The sequence below is a fragment of the Diabrotica virgifera genome, chromosome 2, assembly GCF_917563875.1.
Source record: "Diabrotica virgifera virgifera chromosome 2, PGI_DIABVI_V3a".
Lineage (NCBI taxonomy): Eukaryota > Metazoa > Arthropoda > Insecta > Coleoptera > Chrysomelidae > Diabrotica > Diabrotica virgifera.
This window is the reverse complement of record NC_065444.1, coordinates 279,960,731-279,985,634: the sequence shown is the minus strand read 5'-3', so window position 1 is coordinate 279,985,634 and position 24,904 is coordinate 279,960,731. Positions and strand designations below refer to the sequence as shown.

The 24,904-nt window shown below is 31.6% G+C and overlaps 3 protein-coding genes across 6 annotated transcripts in view; 1 reads left to right on the top strand and 2 right to left on the bottom strand.

The window, feature by feature from the left end:
- The window catches only part of LOC114332109 (cyclic AMP-dependent transcription factor ATF-6 beta), an 81,269-nt gene extending 78,093 nt beyond the window's left edge, over positions 1 to 3,176 (bottom strand). Inside the window, exon 1 of the mRNA XM_028281836.2 lies at positions 2,892 to 3,176. Within this exon, the coding sequence (XP_028137637.1) occupies positions 2,892 to 2,976 (85 nt within the window). The 5' untranslated portion in view covers positions 2,977 to 3,176. The remainder of the gene's footprint in view (positions 1 to 2,891) is intronic.
- Positions 3,177 to 5,257: 2,081 nt separating this feature from the next.
- Positions 5,258 to 9,329, bottom strand: LOC114332115 (chromobox protein homolog 1). Its single transcript, XM_028281847.2, has 3 exons — positions 9,169 to 9,329; positions 8,962 to 9,115; positions 5,258 to 5,681 (listed from the first exon to the last, which is right to left on the bottom strand). The coding sequence occupies exons 1-3, from the start codon at positions 9,176 to 9,178 to the stop codon at positions 5,327 to 5,329; spliced, it is 519 nt and encodes a 172-aa protein (XP_028137648.1). The 5' UTR covers positions 9,179 to 9,329; the 3' UTR covers positions 5,258 to 5,326.
- Positions 9,330 to 9,883: 554 nt separating this feature from the next.
- Positions 9,884 to 24,904, top strand: part of LOC114332114 (heterogeneous nuclear ribonucleoprotein 87F) — a 40,641-nt gene continuing 25,620 nt past the window's right edge. For all 4 annotated transcript variants that reach the window (XM_028281846.1, XM_028281844.1, XM_028281845.1 and 1 more), the window contains exon 1: positions 9,884 to 10,098. In XM_028281846.1, coding sequence (XP_028137647.1) covers positions 10,078 to 10,098 — 21 coding nt within the window. In that variant the 5' untranslated portion in view covers positions 9,884 to 10,077. The remainder of the gene's footprint in view (positions 10,099 to 24,904) is intronic.

Sequence of the window (24,904 nt, the reverse complement as noted above, 5' to 3'; positions counted from 1 at the left end):
TTTTAAAATGTCACAATACACTATATCTTCTGAAGAAATCCCTAATTACAGCCTACAAAGCGTAGAAATTTTTTCTGAACTTTCTCAATACTTTCAATATGGTATTTATATAAAGGAGACCAAATAGTGCTGGAATATTCCAGAACTGATCTAACCATAGAACAATACACACTTTTAAAACAATCCACATTAGTGAATTCTGACAAGGTTCTTTTCAAAAATCCAAGTAATTTAAAAGCTTTATTACAAATAAAATTATAGTGATTTTTTGAAACATAAAGTGGGATCAAAAAATACACCTAAATCTTTGAAAGTGTTTGTTGGTTCCAGAAATATATTATTTATAGAGTAATTAAAACAGATAGGTTGTGAGTTTCTAAAAAAGTGCATTATTTTACATTTATCGATATTAAGTGAAAGGTCATTCTTTGTACACCATTGTGAGAAATTGTTTACATCTTTTTGCATTTTTACACAGTCTCTAACATCCTTAATAATTCTAAAAATTTTCAAATCATCAGCATACAACAAAATAACACAATTTTCAAAGATTTCTAAAATGTCATTTTATGAAACAAATAAAAAGAATAGTTGATAAATGACCACCCTGTGGAACGCCAGACCTAACCAAAATTTCTTCAGAAAGACAGTTCTTGACTTTTACAACCTGAAGCCTGTCTGTCAGGTAGCTCTCCAATCACTCAAGTAGGGATCCATGAATTCCTAGCGCTTCTAGTTTTTTTATAAGAATCTTGATGTTAACCCGATCAAATGCCTTTGAGAAGTCGGTATAGATCACATCGACCTGAGCCCCCTTCCCAAAGGCATCCAAAATGAATTCTCCTAGGATCACTAGATTTGTGGTGACCTACCCGACATAAAGCCATGTTGTTCAGGAATAATTAAACTTTTAATTAAAAAAAAGATTTTTGAAGCAATAATTGACTCAAAAATCTTTGCAAAAATAGAAATTTTGGAAATGGGTCTGTAATTTTTTATACATGTTTTACTACCATTCTTAAAAATAGGAGAAATATAACTTTTTTTCCACTTTTCTGGGAAAGTGAAAGTACTTAATGACAAACGAAAAATCTTTAGTAATACAGGAGACAGAGCAAAACGACATTTATGTACAAAATAAGGTGAAATTTCGTCAGGGCCACTACTAAGTTTTAGATTTAATTTTTCTAACTTATTAAAAATATCTATTAGACTAATATCACAGCTGCTTAAACTAATTGTTTTATTATAATCAAAGCTTGGAATATCACAGTTATTGTTATCTACATATGGCTTAGAAAAATGCTGTTTAAAAAAATTTGAAATTTCTGATGAATTGTTTGATTCATTGTTGTCATAGGTCATGTTGTTTTGGTAAGTCATAATGTTTATTTTTACTGTGTACATAACTCCAGAATTCTTTGGAATTAGTCATGTTTTGTTCCAAAGTTTTTATGGTTTGACTTTTACATTGCTCAGCTAAGACTTTGCATTCTCTACGAATGTCTGAGAATAATTTATAGTCAGAAAAATTATTAGTTTGTTTGAATTTTTTATGAGCTCCTTTTTTTCTCAAAATAGCATTTTTGAGTTCAGTTGAATATGATTTTGGAAATTTTGGGTTGCTACATTTTTGTTTTGGTACAAATAAATCTATGCAACAGTACAAAATATCATAAAAACATAATATTGCTTTATTAACATCGGAAATATTTTCGAGTAAGTTATCCCAGTTTATATTACCTAAAAATCGGTTTATTAAAATATAATTAGCCCTATTAAAATCATAATAATAATAATCGTATTTAAGGAACTCAGTTTTATCACAATCAATACAGAAAGAAAGTGCTGGATGGTACTTATCACAGTTTAACAAAGGAAAATCAACACATTTTACATTTACAACATTATTTGACAATATTAAATCTAAATAATAATTATTGTTCTATGTAGGTACTTCAGATGTATAGTTTTACACAATCTCTTTTTACTTTTACTTAAAGTTATTTGCTCAAATATGTAAAAATTTTATGCAAATAAAAATTATTCTATTCTATTCTATTCTACAGACACCACCCGAGGAAGTCTACTAACTACTGCTGAAATCAGAAAACACGATATTTTTGCAAAATGTGTATAAAATGGTTTTGTTTGGAACATATTCATCCACTTTGTGAAAATTGCAAAGCTGGAGGAACTGAAGATTAGTATTTTCCTTGTTTCATTTATAGAGTTTTCATTTTTTTAGGTTTTATGTTTATAACTCTAATATTGTTAAGGTGTGATTCCGACAACGACTGCAGACGCCAGATGGCACTACTTTGCACTATTAATTTGTATGACACTGATTCCGACATTTGACTGCAACTGCTGTCCGACAGAACATAAGTTGCTAATAATTATACAAATTAATAGTGCAAAGTCTGTCATAGCAACAACTGCAACTGCCATCTGCACTTGCTGTCTGCCATCTGGAGTGGATGTTGGAATCGCACCAAAGTGTTAATATTGAGTTGAAATATTTTGTTTTGTGTATTTACAGTTTAATAAAGAGATTTGCAACGAATGCGTGTTTATTATTTCATTGCTTACTTTGTTTTTTGCTCATTACAGACATTACCCCAGTGATTACATACATACAGCTGGGCCACCTGCCTACTCAAGGGTTAATTTATTAATGTTTTGTAGTTTGAGTAATAATTCCCAAGTGGAAATCGAAACGTCAAATAAACTAAATTTCAAAGTAAAATTGTGGCTTATTCAAAACTAAGATTGATAGTAAATTACATCAAGTGCCACAAGAAAATAGCTTCAGAACAATATTAGAATCATACATAGTGATGCAGTCTTTGTTGTTAAGTGTGTAAATGATAGTGGGTGTTTCATTTTACCTGTAGAACTGGAGTGGTCACTACAAGACTCTGGAGAACTCTTGAATACATAATCGTCCAGTAAAAAATCATCTGTTGTTAACATGTTTTAGTTATTTTCTATTCAACTAATCGTAAAAAAATAAAGCCGACAGCAGTACGTCTAACCTATCGCATGTTTTACGCCGTGGGAATATACTTTTGCTTTTGGTGACGACTACAACACATGCACTTACTCACAAATACATTCACTTTTTGGGAAAAAATAAGTGCAATCACACTTTGACTTTGACAACTAACCTAACTTCGCATCCGACACTGACATAGCATGTTATGCAACATATAATACACGCTAATTGAATTTGCTAAAACTACACTGCCGAACATAAAATTAGTCATGCCCGTAATTTGAATAAATCATTTTTTATAAATTATTCTTTTTTACCTATTCTCAGTTGTAACATAGTTACTAACGGATTTCTTAAGAGGATCGGTACGTATTTTCGGCTGCAATGCTATTCAAATGGGGATTCATTTTTTTCGAATCCTGAGAAAACTAATAAGTATTTTTGAAAAATTTAAACGCAGAATGAAAGATTACGTTATTAGCGAGGGCCGAAAGTCCCTGAGAACTTCTATAACGTTTATTTTAATAAGTTACAGGGGTGAAAAACTAAGAGAAAATTTAGTGTGATTTTTAATTTCAAATATATCATTCAAAATAAAGTTTTTATTTATTCTAAGGGACTTTCGGCCCTCAGTAATAATTTAGTCTTTAATTCTGCGTTTAATTGTTTCACAATAATTTATTGGTTTTTTCAGGATTCGAAAAAAATGAACACAATGCCGTGGTAATATTTTCCAAATCTATCTTTGTCTTACAACGCACTCAGCCGAATAGGGCTTTTCATTCACAGTCATTTGTTTCGAGCTTCTGTCAAATGTCGTATAATACGTGTATATTAATATTATACACAGATTATACAACATATGACAGAAGCTCGAAACAAATGACAATCGATGAAAAGCCCTATATAATATTGTCAGCAGATATTGTCAGTCAGACACTGACAATCAGTGACAATTTTAAATATTTGACATTGCATCGGGAATATGTTGAGTTATTGATTAAATATTATTGATACATAGTGTATTTGATAAATAATTGATTTAAGACGTGAACTTAATAAAAAGTTATTTATTGTGTATTATTTGTGGAAGATCCAAGCAGAGAATCCATCAGGATAATATATTCTGTGATCCAAGTATTTTGTTGTTAAAGATGTTCAAAATTGTAAGCGTTCCATAACAATATATTATTAAAAAATCACTTTAACACTTTTCCTCTTTTCTCGATTAAGTATTAGTCTTTGTTGTACAAATAAATTATTACAATCACTGAATACATAGTTAGTGAAAAAATTATCACATTTATTAACTGAATTAAATTTGCAATTATAAAAATAACAGTTATCCAAGAACATTCAAAACACATCTCTTTAAATTAATGATGACATTTTCAAGTAGAATGACATTTTAGTAATATTTACATATCCATACCAGTGTGCATTTTACTACACGTAATTTGCCGTGTAAAGACAGAAAAAGTAGGGATACACGTAAAATATTTGCGAATTATGTACCCATAGCCTTAAACAAAACAACGTTTTTGTCCTTAAAAGTTTATTACGTTTGCATGACAAAATTCCTCTAACCGGAGTTTACCTAATCGGGACAGAAAGTACTGGCCATAAGTATTAAAAAGGGACAATTTTAATTTGCTGTGCTTTTTGTTGAAATAAAGAACAAAAAAGGACTTCAGCAGCGAGTATTCCCTACCCTGACAGTGATAACAGCTTGCAAACGACGATCCATACTTTGGATCACATTCTGCAAAAGGTTGTTCCATTCCTGCACCAATATCGTAAAACTGTCTTGAATCTCTAGGGGACGACACATAGCTTCTCATGTACCGAAATACGTGCATTAATTTCGCTAGGTACTTACGGAATTCTTCTAATTCTCTTTTGTAAAGTATTCCGCGATTCAAAAGCATATTCCGATGTGCATCAGTTTACGATTTGACAGACAAAAAGAAATTGAAAATAAAAGTTGTCAAAAATATCCCCTAAATTTTTTTTAATGTTCTTTGAATTATACTGAGTATGTTTATTAAATTTAAAAGAAAATAATTCTACCAGTTTCAAAACAAATTCACAAAAATGCTTGAAACTTTCATTTCAAACCCCCTTCCCCTTAAAACAGTACTGTTTTTGTTTTCTATTTTATTATAAGAAATATTGAATGTTCTAAATACAATAACAAGCTGGGAAAAATTATATAACTAGATTAAAATATATTTTTCAATAAGTGAATTGAGACTACAGTTTCTAAATTATTTGTTTTTATTGAGTTTTTGTATAAAATGGGTATGGTATCCTTATAATTTTAATAATCTAATCTAATTCAATGACAGCACTCTTGCTGTACCATTGCTTCTTATTTTCATAATAACTAATGACGATTTCTGGACATCTGGCATTCACTTGATTGGCTGGAACTAGATCAGCTTCCTTGCAATTTTTCCACATCATTAAGAACATAAGTTCACCACTTGCATCTGTCGCTCCCACAATCCTATGGGGTTCAAGTCCTCTATCAAAACCTCTTGCTCTGTTGTCTTCAGTGATATTCTTTCGTTTTGATTTTTCTGGATCATCTACCGTGCTTGCCAGTTCAAACTGAGCTTCATAGGCTGCTATTAAGTCTGGACAGTCAAGGTTTTCTTCTGGCTCCCAAGTGTTGTCTTCCCTAAAAATACACAATAAATAGGTAAGGCACTGCTAATTTTTTTTTGTTTTGTAGAATCGAATCGAGACGTAATATTTAGATTCTGAAGCAGAACAGCGACTAAGATTTTGTATGGGTCTGTCCACTTTGACCACATTTTCTCCCTAACCCACATAATAGAAAAAGTAGGGCACAGAATTAAGAAATTCATGTTGTTCATAGACCCACAGAAAGCCTACAATAGTATTCTACTGAAAAGTTGTGGAAATCAATGGAAAGCGCAATTATGTCGTAATAGAAGGCAGATAGTTCGTATTAAGAATTATTTCTCTAATGAAATTATAGTTACATCGGGTGTACCTCAAGGCTCCCACTTAGGACCTATCTTTTTAATTTATTTATAAATGACATAAATAAAAGCTTCAATTTTGCTCAATTTCTTCTATTTGCTGATGACCTTAAATTATTTCACATAATTACCTCTGATTTGGATCACTACAATTTGCAATCAGATCTTAATGGTCTTGTGGAATGGTGCTCACTTAATGGTATGGACTTAAATGCAAACAAATGCCATGCTATAACTTTTACTCGACTAAGACACTCTGAGAATAATTCTTACTTTATACGGGACACTAGGTTACAATTAGTTGACTCAGTTATAGATCTGGGTGTTATTCTTGATACTAACTTGAATTTCAACCTACACATTAATAGCATGGTTTCTAAGTCATTAAAGATGCTTGGCTTTGTTAAAAGATGCAGCTATGACTTTACGACTGGTCGTTCTTTAAAATTTCTTTATTGTTCTTTGGTTAGACCACATTTAGATTATGCATCATGTGTTTGGTCACCTCAATATAACTGTCATATTAATAAAATCGAACAAGTTCAGCGTAAATTCTTACGCTATTATGCTTATAAGATGCATCTCACTGGTCAAAGTTATGAGTCTTTACTGCAAATTATTCGACTTGACTCATTACAGAGTCGTCGTCAAACTTAATTCATGGTCATAAATTCTGTATCCCACTTTTAAATAAAATTGGTCTACATGTACCTTCAAGAACCACCCGTTCTGTGACCACCTTCCACGAGGTCATTAACCGCACAAATTATGGTTCAAGTTCCTATCTCTCTAAAACTATTAAATTAGCAAACACATTATCTCCGCAAATTGATTTCTTTGTGAACGACTTTACTGCGTTTTCCACACAATTACATTTATACTTAACTTAATGTTCTAATTTCAAGACTGATTTGTCAACTACTGTTACTGTTATTGTCTTTGTTCTAGGATAAGTTGTATTTGTCAATTTCAAAATGTTCTAGCTCTCAATTGTTAAATGAGAGCAAGTAATTTTATTCTTTATTATTGTTTGTTATGTATTTACCAATTTTGTACCTACTAGATCTTATTTTTCTAATTTGTGTGACATTTTAATTTAATTGTATCATGTACTAATGGACTTCGGTCCGTAAATAAATAATAAATAAATAATTGAGCAAATAACGTCACATTACTAATAATCACATATTAAAAAAAAATATATTAACATTACATTAAAATATACAAACAATACAAATTACATATATTATGCTGATCAAGGCTGATAGCCCAGGTACTCCACCACAATATAGGGCTCAATGTTAACCAGGTGTTGAAAAACCGTTCTTTTAAAAGAAGGGTTTATAGCTTGTTTGCCGTTGAATGTCAGATGGTAGACTATTGTAAAATTTAATACACGCATACAAAGGACTTCTCTCTGCTGCAGACAATCTGTGAAGTGGAATATTCAAATCAAGGCTTCTTGTGTTATTTTCATGATTTTGTAGCAGGTGATAAAACAAAGTAAAATTTTTAAAGGGGAAAGGGGTCATAATGTATATATACAGCTGAGAAAGTGAGTACATAATATATTGAGTGATTTCAATCAGCCTCTACATGATTCTCTCGCTTTTAATCTTAAGATCACCCTGACTGCCTTTTTTTGGACTATGAAGACAGTTGAGCTATCCACCGAAGCACCCCAGAAGATTATTCCATATCGCATAATAGAATAAAAGTGTGCATAATATACCGATAGTAAGATTCCCTGGTCTAGATAGCTTTTCAAAACTCTTAATGAGTAGCAGGCTCTATTTAGTTTCTTCGTCACATTTTTTTTTGCTCCCCCAATTCAGGTTCTGGTCAATATGAAGACCAAGAAACTTAACTGATCTAGAAGGTTCTGTGTTTTGTGATAGAAAATTGACTGTATCTGGGAACTCTTCTCGTGATTGGCTGGCTCTGAAGTAAACAAATACTGTCCAGCCTATTTCCACTAAACCACTGTTCAACCTTGTCCAGAATTTGTTCTGCCACTATGAGGAGTGTTTCTAATGTTCCTTCCCAAAATAGCACATTTGAGTCATCAGCAAAGTTTACTAGGTTTGAGGAACCACTAACCACCGCATTTGGCAGGTCATTTATATACACCAAAAAGAGAAAAGGCCCCAAAACACTCCCCTGTGGTATACCTAATTTTAAGTTGATCGGTTCAGAGTAAACCTTGATAAATTGAATAGTATGATAATATGAGGTCTAGAAGTGAATAAAAAGAAAACCAAATACTTGTGCATTGGAGGAGAACTAAAAGATCTCAAATTAGACAATGTGACCACTGGAAAACACTGTTACGACTACAAATCTCTAGGTATCAGTATTTCACATGATGCAACATTAGACAAAGCTATAAGAGAAAGAAATATGGCAGGTAGAAAAGCAATCACAATGTTAAATAGAATTTTATGGGACCAATCCATGAGCAAAGAAAATAAAAAGAGGATATATGAGACTATAATGAAAAGTATACAGCTGCAAGATATGGGCCCTCAAAGAAAGAACATTGGCAATGCTGAGAGCAACAGAAATGGATTTTTGGTGAAGAGCAGCAGGAAGATCTAGAAGAGAAAGGATTACCAACAAAAAAACGAGAAAATTAATGGGAATCAAATGAACAATCACAGATGATTTAGCAACAACTTATCTGGTTTGGACATATACAAAGAATCAATGAATAACCAATACCAAAGGAAACAGTAAAATGACCAGAAGGAAAGAGAAAATGAGGTAGACTGAGAAGAAGTTGAACAAAGGTTGAAGGAATAGACAAAAAATATAGGAGAGAAAGAAACATAGAAGAGGACCTATTGAACGACCGGACGAAGTGGCAATTGAGAGTCAACCAGCGGAGAACCTTATAAAGTGACATGTGTAGTAGGTAGGGTAGGTAGTAGTAATTTTTTCCTGCTTACTTACTCATTATATCCCTTCCATTTCAACAAATATTCAATTTTGCCATTTCTTGTTCTTTTATCTAAAATTTTTTCAACTGAAAATTCTTCTGTGGTCCCAGCAGGAGTGTCAGTCGGCACAGGTACCACTACCTCTGGATTATCTTCTTTACCTCTAGCTAATTAAAAAACATAATTAGATTTGTTTAACATGCTTCAAAAATGTACTCACTTTTAACCATTTCTTCCGATTTAAATTATGTTTAAAGTTTTCAGTAATAAGAAAACCCTTGTGAACCCTTGTAAATTGTGAACTACAATTTGTATGTAAACTGTGTAAACTCAGCTTTAATTTTAATAAACAAAAACCAAACATAACCTTATTTATATACAAAAATTCTTCTTTTTAATGCAACTTCGTTTATGGGTTTATGTCTTATTGAATTTTTCATCCCTGTTAAAGGTTCGCTTATCTTTTGTGATAATGCTTACATTTTGTAATGTTTGTTTATATATCATATAATAAAAGTTTTTTATTAACACCGTTAAACTTAAAAATAAAATTCCATGAATATCTTATTTGTTTTTACACTATTTTATTTGAATTGCTTCTTTACCGCTTTACCGGTGTTGTTTACCTTTTGACAGATTGACTTCCTCTTCCTGTAGAAGCTTTTACAGTGTTGTCTGATTTCGAAAAAAAAGTCACTTCTTTGGTCTCTTGATTGAATTGGCTATTAAAATATTAATAAAATGTTTTTTAACATTGGAGATTCTATAGATTTCTAGATATGACTATTCCTTTATCGTTATAATAGAAAGTATTGATTGTACCACAGTATTAACAACAAAAATAATACATAACTGGTGATGGAAAAGACTTTGTGTTTGGAGTGTGTTAAATCCTCTGGCAACAGTGTAGGATGTGCCCCACCTCTTTAATAACAGTTTGACAGCACTTTGACAGTTGACAGTTTGCATTTGCGTCTTTTCCTGGTTTTCTGTCTACTCTACCACCAGCCATTAAGAAATTATTGAATTTTAGTGTTATTTTATTTAAAGTTAAGTAATAATAATTAGTATTATTACATTATCTCTATTTTAAATTACGCCTTGAGCTGGTGGTGTGTAAAGGTTCAAAATGAAGGGGGATGATAGTAAAGTAAGTCATTTTTATTTTAATCGATCAACATGATGCTGACGCGGCTTATTTTAGACGCGACAATTTGATTATTTTATAACAATATGTTTTATATCTTTTACCATGGAAATCTATGAGCTATATCTTGTATTTTTTTAATAATCAAGAATTGGAATATATTTTTTAAACATCACGCAGCTATTTATAAATTATAAAGTATTTTAAATTTCAGCTTATATGTACGGTCTATTATTTCGTCTAAAATTACCATATTTTTGTTAGATGGGAAGGTGTTCTAAATAAGTTCTCTTTGAAAATAAGAGAAAAATACCGATTCTATTTTATTTTTTATTATTTCGCAGTTTTATCAAATCTAGGCAATTTCTAGTTTCTGTTGCAGTGTTGCCACAGTTTCAATATTTCCTTAAACATAATTCGAACTAAGCCAATTTAAATACAGTTTAACCCTTAACTAACTGGTCCTGATCCGCTACTGTAACAGTAGCGTAATTGGTCCGGCGTCGTCTGCGAAACTGTTTTCAAGAAAGCAAAACAACACTCAAAAATAATTTTTTTCTACGAGCGTGCAAAAATGTCTACTTTTGCGCACGCATTTTAGGTTAGAAAGTTTTTTTCCGCACGCGTGTTACTTTTCCGCACGCGGTTTTTACTTTTCCGCACGCGGTTTTTACTTTTCCGCACGCGGTTTTTACTTTTCCGCACGCGGTTTTTACTTTTCCGCACGCGGTTTTTACTTTTCCGCACGCGGTTTTTACTTTTCCGCACGCGTGTTAATTTAGATATGTTAATATGGCCTTAAAGTAATTATAATACATGCAATAAACTAATATTTAGATATTATTTACTAATTTATTTCAAATATATCTTATTGTTTTCCTGTTTTAATGAAATTAACGCGACAATTCGATGAAATAAAATTATTTTGACATAATATTCGAAAGTCAAATCGGTAGACAATAACAGTCGTTTTGAATCATCATCATGGAAACCAAGATCGTCGTCATGCTAACTAATTATATTGAAAGTTTGGTTTTGACAACCTTGTCAAAGAATTAATTTGTGTATGTATTTTCATATTAATTAAATTAATTGATTAAGATTTGGTAATTTTTTAGAGACTCTTAGAAAAAATATTGTTCCTAACTCTTGCAGAAAGTCTCTTTTCCACACTCGACTGCTTGCCGAACTCCCGCTTCGTGTCGTTCGGCAAACTGCAGTCGCGTGCGGAAAAGAATGACTTTCGGCACTTGTTAGGAAAATAACTATTTATTGAGAATAAATGACAAACATAACCTGATATATTTATATAAAAGTGAAGGTATTAGATTTGGGCGTTATTTGGGTTAAGAAGAAAATATTAAAATAAAACTGAAATCTGGGCAAATATTTGTCAAAAAGTACATGGTTCTGTAAAGTAAATAAAAAAAATATGAAAAACAGCATGAAAAAAAAATGTATTGCTGGGATAAATGTTTAAACTGCACACTAACCAAAAAACTAGGTAAAATAAAAATCGATCAAAAATGTTTGTTTCCAGCATCAGTCAAACTTTACCAATTTTATATACAATTTTTACATAGGTAGTAGTTTTGTACATCCCAACCAAACAGGCTTTTTGCAACACAAGCACAGGTATTTTGTTATCTTGCGCATTTTACTCAGATGTAAACTGCAAATCTTGCGTTTTTCTATAATAAGTACATCCATCTGATTGTCCTCTTGTTCTTCTTGAACTCCAAGTATGAACACAAAAAAGTAACACAAACGGTCCAGCGTTGTCTGAGAAACTACTCTCGGCCTAACTGTTGCGATAATTTTTTAGGAACTGAGAGAAACTTTTCTCAAATACACCCACTTGTCAAGCTCCAATACCTTAAGGATTAGATAGAACGACTTGCCTGTGGGCAGTGCCAATTTCCAATAAAAAGTAATTAAAAATATTAAATTGTCTGTCGGATGACTCTGGACCAGTTAAGGGTTAAATATACAGCCGTATAGTGTATAATAGTCCACAATACATCGTCCATTTTGGAAGATGATTACAAAAGTCTTAAAAAATGGTCTTAACTGCTTCGTTTGAGCGAGTCTACAACTTTCTGAAACATTTTAGAGTGCAGGTTGAACGCGTTTCCGCATCATTAACATATTTACGTTGTTGGACTAACGAAACGTGGCTGTAAATTTTTCGGACAAGAGATCGACAATATTTATTAATTAATTATAAGTACTTTAAATTGAAAATTAAAAGTTTTGTAATAACGAATCTAAGTGTCATGCTATTTCTTTTGGACAATCTAGAGACCCAATAGAATATAATTATAATATACAGAATATTCCTGTTGACTGGGTTACTGAAATTCGTGATTTGGGAATTAATTTAGACTGTAAACGTTTATTTGAATTACATTATACATCAAAAATTTCCAAATCTTTACAAATGCTTGGTTTTATAAAAAGATGCACTAGAGACTTTCAGAATATTGATGCAATTAAATTACTATATTGTTCTTTAGTCAGACCTCATCTAGAGTATTGTTCTTGTGTTTGGTCTCCATCTTACAATATTTACATAACAAAAATCGAGACAGTCCAACACAAGTTCTTAAGGTACATAGCATATAAACTGGGTATAATTATTATCAAATTGAAACCCAATTGGGTATTCTCTCATTGCGTGACTGACAAGTAATTAAGGATGCAAGGATGCTCTATGGCAGGGGTGGGCAAACTTTTTTTAGTTAGGGCCACAGAATGTTTTTGGCCTATTACCGAGGGCCGCAATATTCTTTACCTTAACATGTCCGAATTTTAAACTTTTTATAATTTTGTTTAGTAGCGGGGGGATATGATTTGAACTCAACATTTTAAGCACATATTTGTGAATTTCGTTTATGGTACAAATATTTACTTTTAAATTAAATAGACATATTCAGTACAATTCAGAGAATGTTCAAAAAAACTTTCAAGAACAAATATTGAAAAATAAGCCAACGGTGGCAAATTTTTAGAACCCTAAAAAATGGATTTTGCAGGAGACATCAGAACTCGTCATTGGATCATATGAAACAAAAGATTCAAAAATATTTTTTAGCTTATTTAAGAGTTTCTCGAGGTAACGCTGTCGGGTTTTTTGTGTTTTCTTTATGACGATTTTTGCGTTTTTGATATCACTCAGAAGTCAAAATAACAAATTTTTTTGTAAGAAAGGGTGCAAATCAACATATGTATTATTGTTAAACAAAAAATAAGCATAAATCAAAAAATATCTCGACAGCGTTACCTCACGAAATGGCTAAACAAAATCTACTATAAATTTCAGGTGGATCTGTCGAATAACTTTGGAGTTAAATTTTTAGTTGAATTGGCTACCACCGCCTTTGGCGTTTTAATAAAACCGGTTATAACCTGTATTTATTATTAGTATTTATTATAATAAAAACAGTTTTTAGAAAAACGCGTTTAAAGTTTTGATAACTTTTATTTTCAATGTTTTTTTGTCTGTCAAATCGTAAAGTGATGTACACCGGAAAATGTTTTATAATCGCGGAGTAATTTACAAAAGAGAAGGGAATAACTGTTGAATGTTTCTCACTACGCCCAAGCTGCTGCAAAGCGAGTCTAACGTGGGGATATTAACCATGCTGTATTTCCGGTAAAACTGAAATTTTTAGACAGTATTTTTGAAGTTAAGCACTTTCAAAAATAATAATTTTGTTGTAAAACGAAAACTAGATACGTCTTATATTTCAATTCAATCAGAGAGTGTCATAAAAACCCTACCCGGTTTCAAGCTCCTAAGCTATCATGACAGAGCGTATATTTGACTTTCTCTGAATGAACTAAAACAAATCCGACTGCTAGTACCGATTCACAACGAAATAACACGAAACGGGTGCCGTGGCATCCATTTCGTGCCGCATTGGCCTGAAATTTTGCGCCTACGCTCTTAATGGTTTGTATAAAGTTTTAGTTGAGTTTTATGTCTTCGTTCATGATTCTTTGTATTTCGGGTGGAAATTTTGTAGTAACTTATTCTAATTGTCGTTTCTAATAGGTCATCACCATTCCGGTCCTCAATGGATTTTTATTTATGTTTACTATTCAAAATGTTTATTCGCCAATGTAAGTCGAACTATAAATAATTTAGCTGTGTACTTTCGGAAATTTGCAACGATTTGTAAAATGCAAAAATATGCAAATTAATTTATAATTTCCAGTTGAATGTACGGAATCAATTTGAACTGAAAAACGATTTCTTAGAAGTGATATGGAAAATAATATATCTTCAAAATTTTTGAAACGGTTTTGAAATTCTGTCATAAAATTACAAAGCTTTTCTTTATGAATTTAAAACTTATTTTCTGTACATTATTTAATAATTTTAATGACGGAAATAATTATTGAACTAATTATTTTTTTATGTGATCAATGGATAGTTTGAGTTTAATTTTAAAAGTTTCATTTTAGGTTCAAAACTTATAAATTTAGCAAATTTCTCTATTTCCAAAAATAAATCAATTTCATCCTCTAACTTACAGCATATTTTAAGTACTTTTTCTAAATTTTTAGACCTTTTAGAACCTTTTAGTCCTTTTAGAACCTTTTAGACCTTTAATCCTATGATTGTGTTACCTATAAGACATCAGTAAGTTTTGTCTTAACTCTTCCAACTTTGATATGAACGCACGATGATTTAATCCTCTTGAACGAATAAAATTAACAATATTAGTCGTAATTGAAATGATGCTGTCTACTTGCAAAACATTTTTGAACAATACCTGCTGATGGATTATGCAGTAAAAAAATAATAAATCATGTTCTGTAAATTGTTCATAAACGTAATCTTTAAGTTTTCTCAACATTACAATATTTGCTCCTCTTAAATTTGATGCTCCGTCAGTTGTTACACCTACTAGGTAAAAAACCCGTATTACCCGGGTGAAAAAGAGATTAGTGGAAAAATCACCCGCTGCGAAAGTGTTAATTAATAGCTGCATTATCTATATTTAATTATTAACATTAGCAATAATTAAAAAAATCTTTAAATGAAAATAACTCACTATTTCCGCGGGTCGCAAAAAATGTCTAAAGAGCCGCATGCGGCCCGAGGGCCGCACTTTGCCCACCCCTGCTCTATGGCATAATTAATTCAACAGTTTTGTGTCATCAGCTACTTGAGCAGGTTGGTCTCCATGTACCTCTCCGCAGAACTCGATTAAATTAAACATTCTATGTTCCTATCCATAGAACCACCAAGCATATAACAACTTTTTATCTCGAGCACTAAGATGGGCAAACACTCAACCTGATCTAGATTTCTTTGCACCGAAGTCTGAATTCATCTCTGGCCTCAGACGTTTGTTTGTTTGAGTAGTTGTTGGATATTCATTATTGTGATATATGAATCTGATTTATGTGTTTAAGTTTGTGATATTTATATTTTATTGTATTATTGTTTTATTATTACTATTTTATTGTAGTTTTATTATTATTGACACATGTATTATGTATATTGGACTTATAAACTTGTAATCTTATTGGGCAGTGTCCCGTTGAAAATAAATAAATAAACAAAATCGTAGAGTCCGACACCCGCAAGATGTCACTCTAGCGCGGTAGTTTTGTTATTACAAAACTCTTAATTTTCAATTCAAAGTACTTATATTTAGTTAATAAAAATTGTCGTTTTTTTTGCGACAAATTTACAGCCGCGTTTCGTTAGTCCGACAACGTAAATATGTTAATGACGCGAAAATGCGTTCGACCTGCACTCTAAAACTTTTCAGAAAGTGGTAGACTCAAACGAAGCAGTTATTAAGACATTTTTAAGACTTTTGTAGTCATCTTCCAAAAAGGACGATGTACTGTGGACTAGTATTTATCAGACTAACAATGTTTGAAAATTTAAATTCAATAGCAGTGCTCCGTTTTTAAGGGATTTCTAGAATTTTATATTAATAAAAATCAACGAATTTGTTTACTGTAACATTTCTTGGAAAGTATAAACTTGACAACACTGTTAAGTACTTTACAAGGTTAGTGTTGGAGGGGGGTTTCTGGAATCTTTTCTTTTAGTCTTTGCTCTACTGTTTTTTTTCTTTCCCTCCAATTGTTTTATTGTTTAACTTAACATTAACAAGTTACATGTGTTTATCCAATTTAGAAAAAAAGTATGGCCTGTACCACATGTTACACTTCATTTCATGGATATTTATTGTGGGAATCCATGGGTGACTTCTGGGATATGGAAGAATTCTTGAAGTTTTTTTATGATCATGGTGTTTTTAAACCAACAATGGTCTGTCGGTGTGACAGTGAATTAAAAGTTGATAGCCAAGGAAATTTCAGCTGTAACAAATTAGTAAGCGATAACAACCAAGTGGCTAAGACATGTGGATTTTGTCTCTCAGCAAGAAAGGGAACCTTTTTTGAGGAAGATAGTGAGCCCATAGAGAAAATATTTCTTCTAGTGTCCTTATTGTTACACATTGAACCCCCGAGGAAAGAACTAGCATGGGATGTGTTGAAGATTTCTCCACGGACAATGATCAAGTGGGTCTGGTTTTGCAGGGAAGTGATTCGAAGTTTGTGTTATAGACAACTCTGTAAAACTGGGGGGCCTGATATAATTGTAGAAATTGATATAGCCAAATTTGGAAGGAAGAGATACAAGGATGATCGCCTTTATACTGGATGGTGGGCAATTGGTGGATTTGAACGTAACACCAATAACTGCTTTTTAGTATCTGTGGAAAAAATAGATGCTGATACTTTGCTTAGCATAATTAGTGAATGGATTCTTCCTGGGACAATTATTGTTCATAGTGATTGCTGGAAATTGTATGATTGTTTGAATCATGACGGATTTATGGATTTAAACAGTTTGTTGATCCTGACACTCCCAGCAAGGATGTGATGCATATATGGAGACAAGTTCAAACCGTCATTCCCAGGCATGGTGTACAGCAACATCACCTTGTAGGGCACCTCGCTGAGTTTTATTTTAAAAGATTTCCCCATCTTGAAAGGTCACATCATTTTTTTATAGCTGCAGCCAAATTACATCCATCTGCCTACTAGGTGAGTAGTTACTCAAATGTGTGAACTTAAAACAAGAAGGTATGATAGATTCCAGTGAGAAACTTTAAAAGAAAAGTATTAATTCAACAAACGGCCAATATTATAATACATTATAAATACAAACATGCACGTCACAATTTGGATGAGAATTTTAGTTATTAACAAATAAGGGTCAAAAATGGCAGCTTTTTCGTTTAAATCGCTGCAGGCAAAAATAGGGTAATTAAATATGTTCAGGTATTCATCTTTTGTAGATGAGCAAAGGTTTAAAATGGCAGTTTTTGAATTTAAATTGAAAAATAAAATTAAAATATCAGTTCAAAACCATTTAACCAGATCATTTAACAAAATAATATAGTTTTGGCGCAAAATGAAATAATTTAAAAGAGGCGGTAAGAGTGTTAAACATAATTTGAACGAAGTGAAATTAAATACAGTTTAACACGTTGAGGGACAACTTGTCTAATGTACAAGCAAGTGTTGTGACACTATATGTATTTGGCAAAGTAGAATAGGGAAAAATGCGAGTTTTATAGACTTTGTGTCACATTATATCAATGGAAATTAGACGTCTATAGATGTTCTGTCTGTCGTGTTGAATATACAGCCAAAACATCAGAATAACAATGTATGGAATTTTAAATTTAAAAGCATTTTTTAATTTAATAGCTTTTGAGGGCTTTCTAGAATTTTGCTTTAATAAATGTCACAAAGAATTTGTCTAGTCTAATGTCTAATATTCCCAGGAGAACATAAACTTGACAACACTTAGCTAACTCATTAAATAACCTCGAAATTTTTAATATATCAGTTTCCCGCTTTAAAAATCATATTTCTTCCCTAACTTTTTAATACTTTCGGCCAGAGCTTTTGTATTGTGATTAGTGTTACATGACCTGTATGTATTAGAATAACTCAAAACCGTTACACCTTGGAACATTTCGGAATTGATTTAGGTGATATCTTTTGTTTGTAATTGTACTGACCTATATGTTATCTTATTCTGTTTTTTTCTTTTTTTGTAACTGTACTACTCATAGAATTATTTTTGCTCAAACCACTTTGTTATGTTATATTATGATAATTTATGTTATATAATTGGTTAACATTAATGTTATATAATTTTAGAACACTGTAACATTTATATCTGAATAGGGCTTGCCCGTGAATAAATAAATAAATAAACACTGTTAAGTAAACTACAAGTTTAGTGTTGGTGGAGGGACAGGTTTCTCAAATCATTTCTTTTTTCTTTTTTACCTTCTTTTTCTTTTCCCTTGCAGTGTTCAACTAATTAGACGTGTTCATCCAATTTAAAGAAAAAAATGACATGCACCACATGTTCTATTACACTTTTGGAATTGTGTTGCATAGATGTCTTAAAGTTTTTATATAATCATGGTGTTCTAAGACCAACAACAGTGTGTTCCTGTGGTAGCAAATTAAAAGTTGATAGCCAAGGAAATTTCAGTTGTAACAAATTAGTAAGCAAGAACGACCAAGTGGCTAAGAAATGTGGATTTTTTCTCTCAGCAAGAAATGGAACCTTGTTTGAGGAAGCTAGTGAGCCTATAGAGAAAATATTTTTTCTAGTAGGCATATTATTACACATGGTACCCCCAAGGAAAGATCTTGTGTGGAGGGAGTTGAAGATTTCTTCAGGGCCAATGATAGAGTGGGCCTGGTTTTGCAGAGAAGTTTATAGAAGTTTTATTATAGACAACTCTGTAAAACTGGGGGGGCCTGATATAATTGTAGAAATTGATGTAGCAAAATTTGGAAGGGAGCGGCACAAGGATGATGGTCTTTATACTGGATGGTGGGCAATTGGTGGATTCGAACGTAACACCAATAACTGCTTTTTAGTATCTGTGGAAAAAATAGATGCTGATATTTTGCTTAGTGTAATTAGAGAATGGATTCTTCCTGGGACAATTGTTCATAGTGATTGCTGGAAATTGTATGATTGTTTGAACCACGAAGGATTTGTGGATCAGACTGTTAATCATTCTAAACATTTTCTCGATCACGACAAGCCCAGCATCGATGTGATGGAAATATGGAGGGAAGTTCGAACCGTCATTCCCAGACATGGTGTACAGCAACATCATCTTGTAGGCCATCTCGCTGAATTTTATTTTAAAAGAAGAATTCCCGAGTGTGAAAGGTTACATCATTTTTTCATCACTGCTGCCAAATTATATCCACCTGCCTACTAGGGTGAGTAGTTACTTAAATGTACCATTATTTCAAAATTAAATTCATTATTTTGATTCTTCGACAATAAATTTTTATATGATTTAACAGTAAAGCACCCCCAGAGGTTACAATGCTTAAGCTGTCTAGATCGATGTTATGGTATCAGTAGAGGTAGATCAGTATTCATCTTCTATATTTAATTTTCATATTTATTTTCTCTGCAGTTTCCTATCTCGCACATCCCGTTCAAAAGTGTATATAACTCAAAAAAATTAATTTTTGTGTTTATCTCACCAACAAAATGCATTATGTATGACCTTTTTCTCTGAGAACTGTAATACGAGTATCACAACCTTACAGATTTCAGTACATGGAGCGAATAGATATATTATGTCACAAATCATCACAAAATCAAAGTTAATGGTCCGGTACAAACAGAATCATTCGAACTTGTGACAAGAAGATGCGCTAGTTTCTGGTGAAAAACGTATTAAAGTATTAATTCAAAAAACGACCATATAACACCAATGTGTTTTAATATTTCTGTTTAAGAAAAAGTGTAGTAAATCAAATTTTTTATGTTGCTCGATAAAAAAGTCCAAAATTGCAATTTCTGTCCCACCCAACCCTAAGCCTTAAGGTACTTAACACAGTTGCCATATTTGTTACTGTACAATGTTACTAGAAATTTTAATATGAAGATGTATTAATTTCCTACACAGTCATTAAGGGTGTAGGCGCAAAATTTCGCGCCAATGTGCTTTAAATCCATTAATTTTTTTCAAATTCTGAGAAAACTAATAAGTACTTTTGAAAAATTTAAATGTAGAATGAAAGATTACACTATTACCTAGGCCCGAAAGTCCCTTGGAATTTGGAATAACCAATAAGTTTTTTGAATGAGTTATTTCATGACCATAGGGACCCATTTTTTTAACATTGTCAGCTAATGTGTTAAAAAACATTATATTATAGAAGTTTTCAGGGACTTTCGGCCCTCAGTAATAATGCAATCTTTCATTCGGCGTTTAATTTTTCAAAAATAATTATTAGTTTCCTCAGGATCCGAAAAAATGCATGCATTTGAAACACATTGGTGCGAAATTTTGTGCCTACATGCTTATGCTATTATAAATTGTCCTCAATTGTTATCACTCGTTAGTCTTAAACGAAGAAGACAGTTTCATACCCAAGAAAGTCACTAGAAAAATATCAAATACATCTCTTTTTTTTTTGGTTAATCATGTCGGCCTTCGACTGTAATCCATATATCGTCGCCTTAATACTATAACTTGATAACTCGAAATTAGTAGTTTTGAGATAAACGAGTTTAAAGATTTTAAAGATATTTGTGCTGCTACCATGATGTTGGTAAATACGGAATTCACTCTGCGGCTCTAAAATACTGTTCCTTAACTTTTTGACAACTGATCTATTTAGGAATATGGTGTAAATGTGTTTTCCAATATGGAAAAAAACATGAAAAATTAAAGTTATCAACTTTTAGCACTACCATAATGTTAACATTTGGTAATGTCGCATGTTGTGCTAAGTCGCATATAAGTGAACTTGTTTAACACAACTGATATTTTAAAGATTATTTTGTTGAAAATTAGCCCTCTGTTATGAGGGTTGCCAGATCTGCTAACAATTCTCGAATTCTTGCATTAAAATGAACCGAATAAACAGATAGCAATTATGTGGTAAGTTCAATGGTTTCAGAGAAACACGTGCTAAAACTAGATAACTCGAGTTATCTAGTTATAGCATTCAGTGTATGTCGTATTCACCATTATTTCGATTAAATAATAGCTTGATAACTTATCTTGTCAAGTTTTAGCACTGAATATTAGTGGAATTTTGGTCTTATCAACTTTCGTCAATCATAAATAAATACTTAACCCGTTTGAAGTGAGCTATCAAGTTTTTACACAATATGGAGGCAAATAAAATACATCTTGTTAACTAGTTATCTCAAAAACGTCAATTTTGGAGTTATCAAGTTATAGTACTAAGGCGACGATATACATTGGCCTCTCTCTATAAAGAACACGGATATTACGAGGTTTCGCTTATAACGAGGTACATTAAATTGGTGTCCCATGAAATTCCTATTGAACTATATCCCTCTATAACGAGGCATATTTGGTTATAACGAGGAAAAATGAAATCGAAGAATACGTGTCTTTACCTGTTTTTAGTGCAGTAATGGCCATAAATAAATACCCCAACTGCCTGAACATAGAAATGGCCAACATCTGTATTATTATCGAGGTCAGTGCTGTAATAAACTCGGCCGCTTGTAATAAACTTCTGCCTGTTTATGGACCTATGTTAAATATTGTACGAAATTTACAATTTATGATGGTGAAGTCTCATTGTTCACTGTTTAGGTTGACCATCGACACCTAATAAACTACGTAAGAGGCATCAAAACATTTCAATATTATTGTTGTCTGATATAACGAGATCTGTTTATAACGAGGTAATTAGTCCGCCATTTCAGTTCTCGTTATAGAGGAAGTCTACTGTATTATATCAATACGTCGCTAAAGAGTTCTAAAAACAACTGCTTTTTATAAAAAAGTAGACTAACAATCTAAAAATTAAAGGAATAACGCAGAAAGCACAAAAAATCGCTGATTAATTTAATTAACCTACGAAATGCCAATAGTGTCAAAATTTCATCAGAGTCGAGTAAACTTGCCTGAGGTAGCACACAGAAGACAATCAGAAATCTTTTCAGTGCCATTTTACCACATTAATAAAATTATGGTATCAATCAACTGACTACATTATTGGTCCTATAACAGGTGCGACCTGCTAATTTAGTTAAATATTACAAATAGTACATTATTTGACGGTTTTTGCTGTAAATTTTAAAGAACCATTTGGATTGACAAAATTTGGCATACGCATAGCCAACATGTCAAAGAAAAAAGTGATATTGTGCTGATGTGTGCTTTTGCCCTGGGGTGAGTGTCACCCCTTCTCGGGGGTGAAAAACATACGTACAAAATAATTCCGGAATTCAATAAACTGACTAATTCGAACTAACTTTTATTTTATACAGTTTTTTCACTAAGTTAATACTTTTCGAGTTATTTGCGAGTGAATATGTTCATTTTTCAACAAAACAAACACGTTTTTAGACAATTTAATTCAAAAGTAAGTATTTTATAGAAAAAAATCATTGTTAGCAACGTATAGCTTGTAAAAAAGTGAAAAAAATGGTGTATTGTATACATCAAGTCTCTAGACCTAGTAGAAGCAGAGTTATAGCTAAAGAAAAATAGGTTCATATTCGCCAAACATCAAATAAATATATTTCAACGTGAAATAACCAAAAAATGAAGAACTTTTTGGAAAAAACTCATTACAACTTTTTTAAAGAGCTTTTAAAAAGCTTTCAAAAATGGACATAAAGCTTTTAAAAAATATTAAAATATTAAAAATATTTTTAAAATTCCATTTTTATAAAAAAAATATTCTAACATCAAATGTGAACAAGTTACGCTCAAAATACAATTGGTCCGTTTTGATTTAACATAAAAAAATTGGGAAAATCACCCCCTAATTAACAACTTAAATAGAATTATTCGTTACCGCTTCACATGTTGCTTTATTTATGTTGTGTCTATATGATCTGTAAGTTTTTTATCGATTCAACGTGCTTATTTTTGAAAAAAAAATGGTTTTAAAATAAAATTTTCAATTTGGAAAAAAATGCTCTTTTTCAAAATAACTTAAAAGAATGTGTGTTTACTGTGTACGCACGTAAGAAGTTATACTTCTATTATATGATTTAAACGAAATTAACATACTTTTTATTTATATTTTATTTAAATATTAAACTAATTTATACTTACTACTTCTCAAACATTTTTATTAAAACAGTGCCAAAAATTAAAATAATAAAAGAATAAAACACACACAAACACATTAAAAATGCCACAAATGATTTCTGAACATTAATTGTCGGAAATTTTTTTAACTAAATACGTATTTTCTGAAAATAAAATTATATAATAAATATACTTACAATCATAAAATGTATAAAAAAAATAAAAAAAAAGAAAGTTTTTATTGGGATTCGAACCAGCTATCAGCGCGGTTGGTATATTGGGGTTCATTCGCCTTAAACGCTTCGCCACGGAGGCAATGTGTCATTATGTGCGAAGATCGACTAACTAAACGGATTAAGCTTTTGACATTTTTGAATTAAATTAAATTATTTTGATTTTGAATTGAAATGATTTAGAATTGAAAAAATACAACAAAACATAGAGTAAGAAAACAATATATTAGGTGAACATTGATAGAAATTTTGATGGTAATCAAATTATGTAAATAAAAGTATTACATACTATGTATTTTGGTAGGTTCAAATAGGTAGGTACCTATGATACATTTACAATTATTACGTACCTGTTGCTTTTAAAAACTATTTAAATGTCACTACAATTATAAACTTTTTTGTTTCTGTCCTCAGTAGTAATAACCCAAGGACATTGATAATTGTTCGAAAAAATTTTATAACAGATTTCGAAAGCTTGTTGCTTGGAAACAGACCGACGCCGTAGGCGGAGGTCTGTTGCCTGTAAGCAACAAGCTTGGGAAAGTTGTTACAAAATTTTTGAGCATTTATCAATGTTCGAGGGTTATTCGGATAGAAAATTTTTTGCTGGTTATGAAAAAAAAATACAGAGCAGAAACAATTTATTTAAATGTGCAATTAACAATTCTTCCACCGTCCGATTTCCATCTAATTCATATTTTCTATCATTGCAAAAGTCCATAAACGCTTTCCATACAAATTTTTTACTGTAAACAGTATTCTTTGGTATATTTGATTCGATAATTTCATTAATATTCTCATCAGTATTACAACCAAATCGTGACATTTTGAAATATTGAATATTTGAAATGTCAAAATCGAAATGAAACGAAATGTAGGTATCCATAGCTACATGATTGAGTGAAAACAGCCCATGGGATCTGTTTTCAGTATAATGTTGGTTTTATTGGTTGTATTCAATCAGATGATCACAAATTAATTGATTTCATTGGATTTCTAATTGAGCAAAAAATTTTCACAACAATAAAACTAATATATTATAGAAAAAGAAAATAATCGTTTTCGTTTCACGAAATATATTATAATACATTATACCAGCGGTTCTCAATCTTTTTGAGTCATGTACCATCTAAAGTTTCTTTTATTATATTTCTATATTTTTAGATTGTATAATCAAGACTTACTATGTACTACTATTTAAGTTTTTGTGTGTTTTGTGTACCACCGCAAATAATGATATGTACCACCAGTGGTACATGTACCACAGATTGAGAACCGCTGCATTATACATTTATATAGTAATATATTATACATTTGTTTACCTTCATATTGAACAATTATTTATTATTGACAGATCATTTCAACACCCAATCAGAGCCCGTATAATGACTAATACCATACTGTCGATGTGCGCATGCGCGCAGATCAATATAAATTCTCCCTCAATCT

What these genes read in the sequence shown, in the direction of transcription:
- LOC114332115 (XM_028281847.2), bottom strand. An exon ending in AAATGGAAGGGATATAATGA is followed by an intron (nt 5,682 to 8,961) that starts GTAAGTAAGCAG and finishes GTGTATTTTTAG; the next exon opens with GGAAGACAACACTTGGGAGC.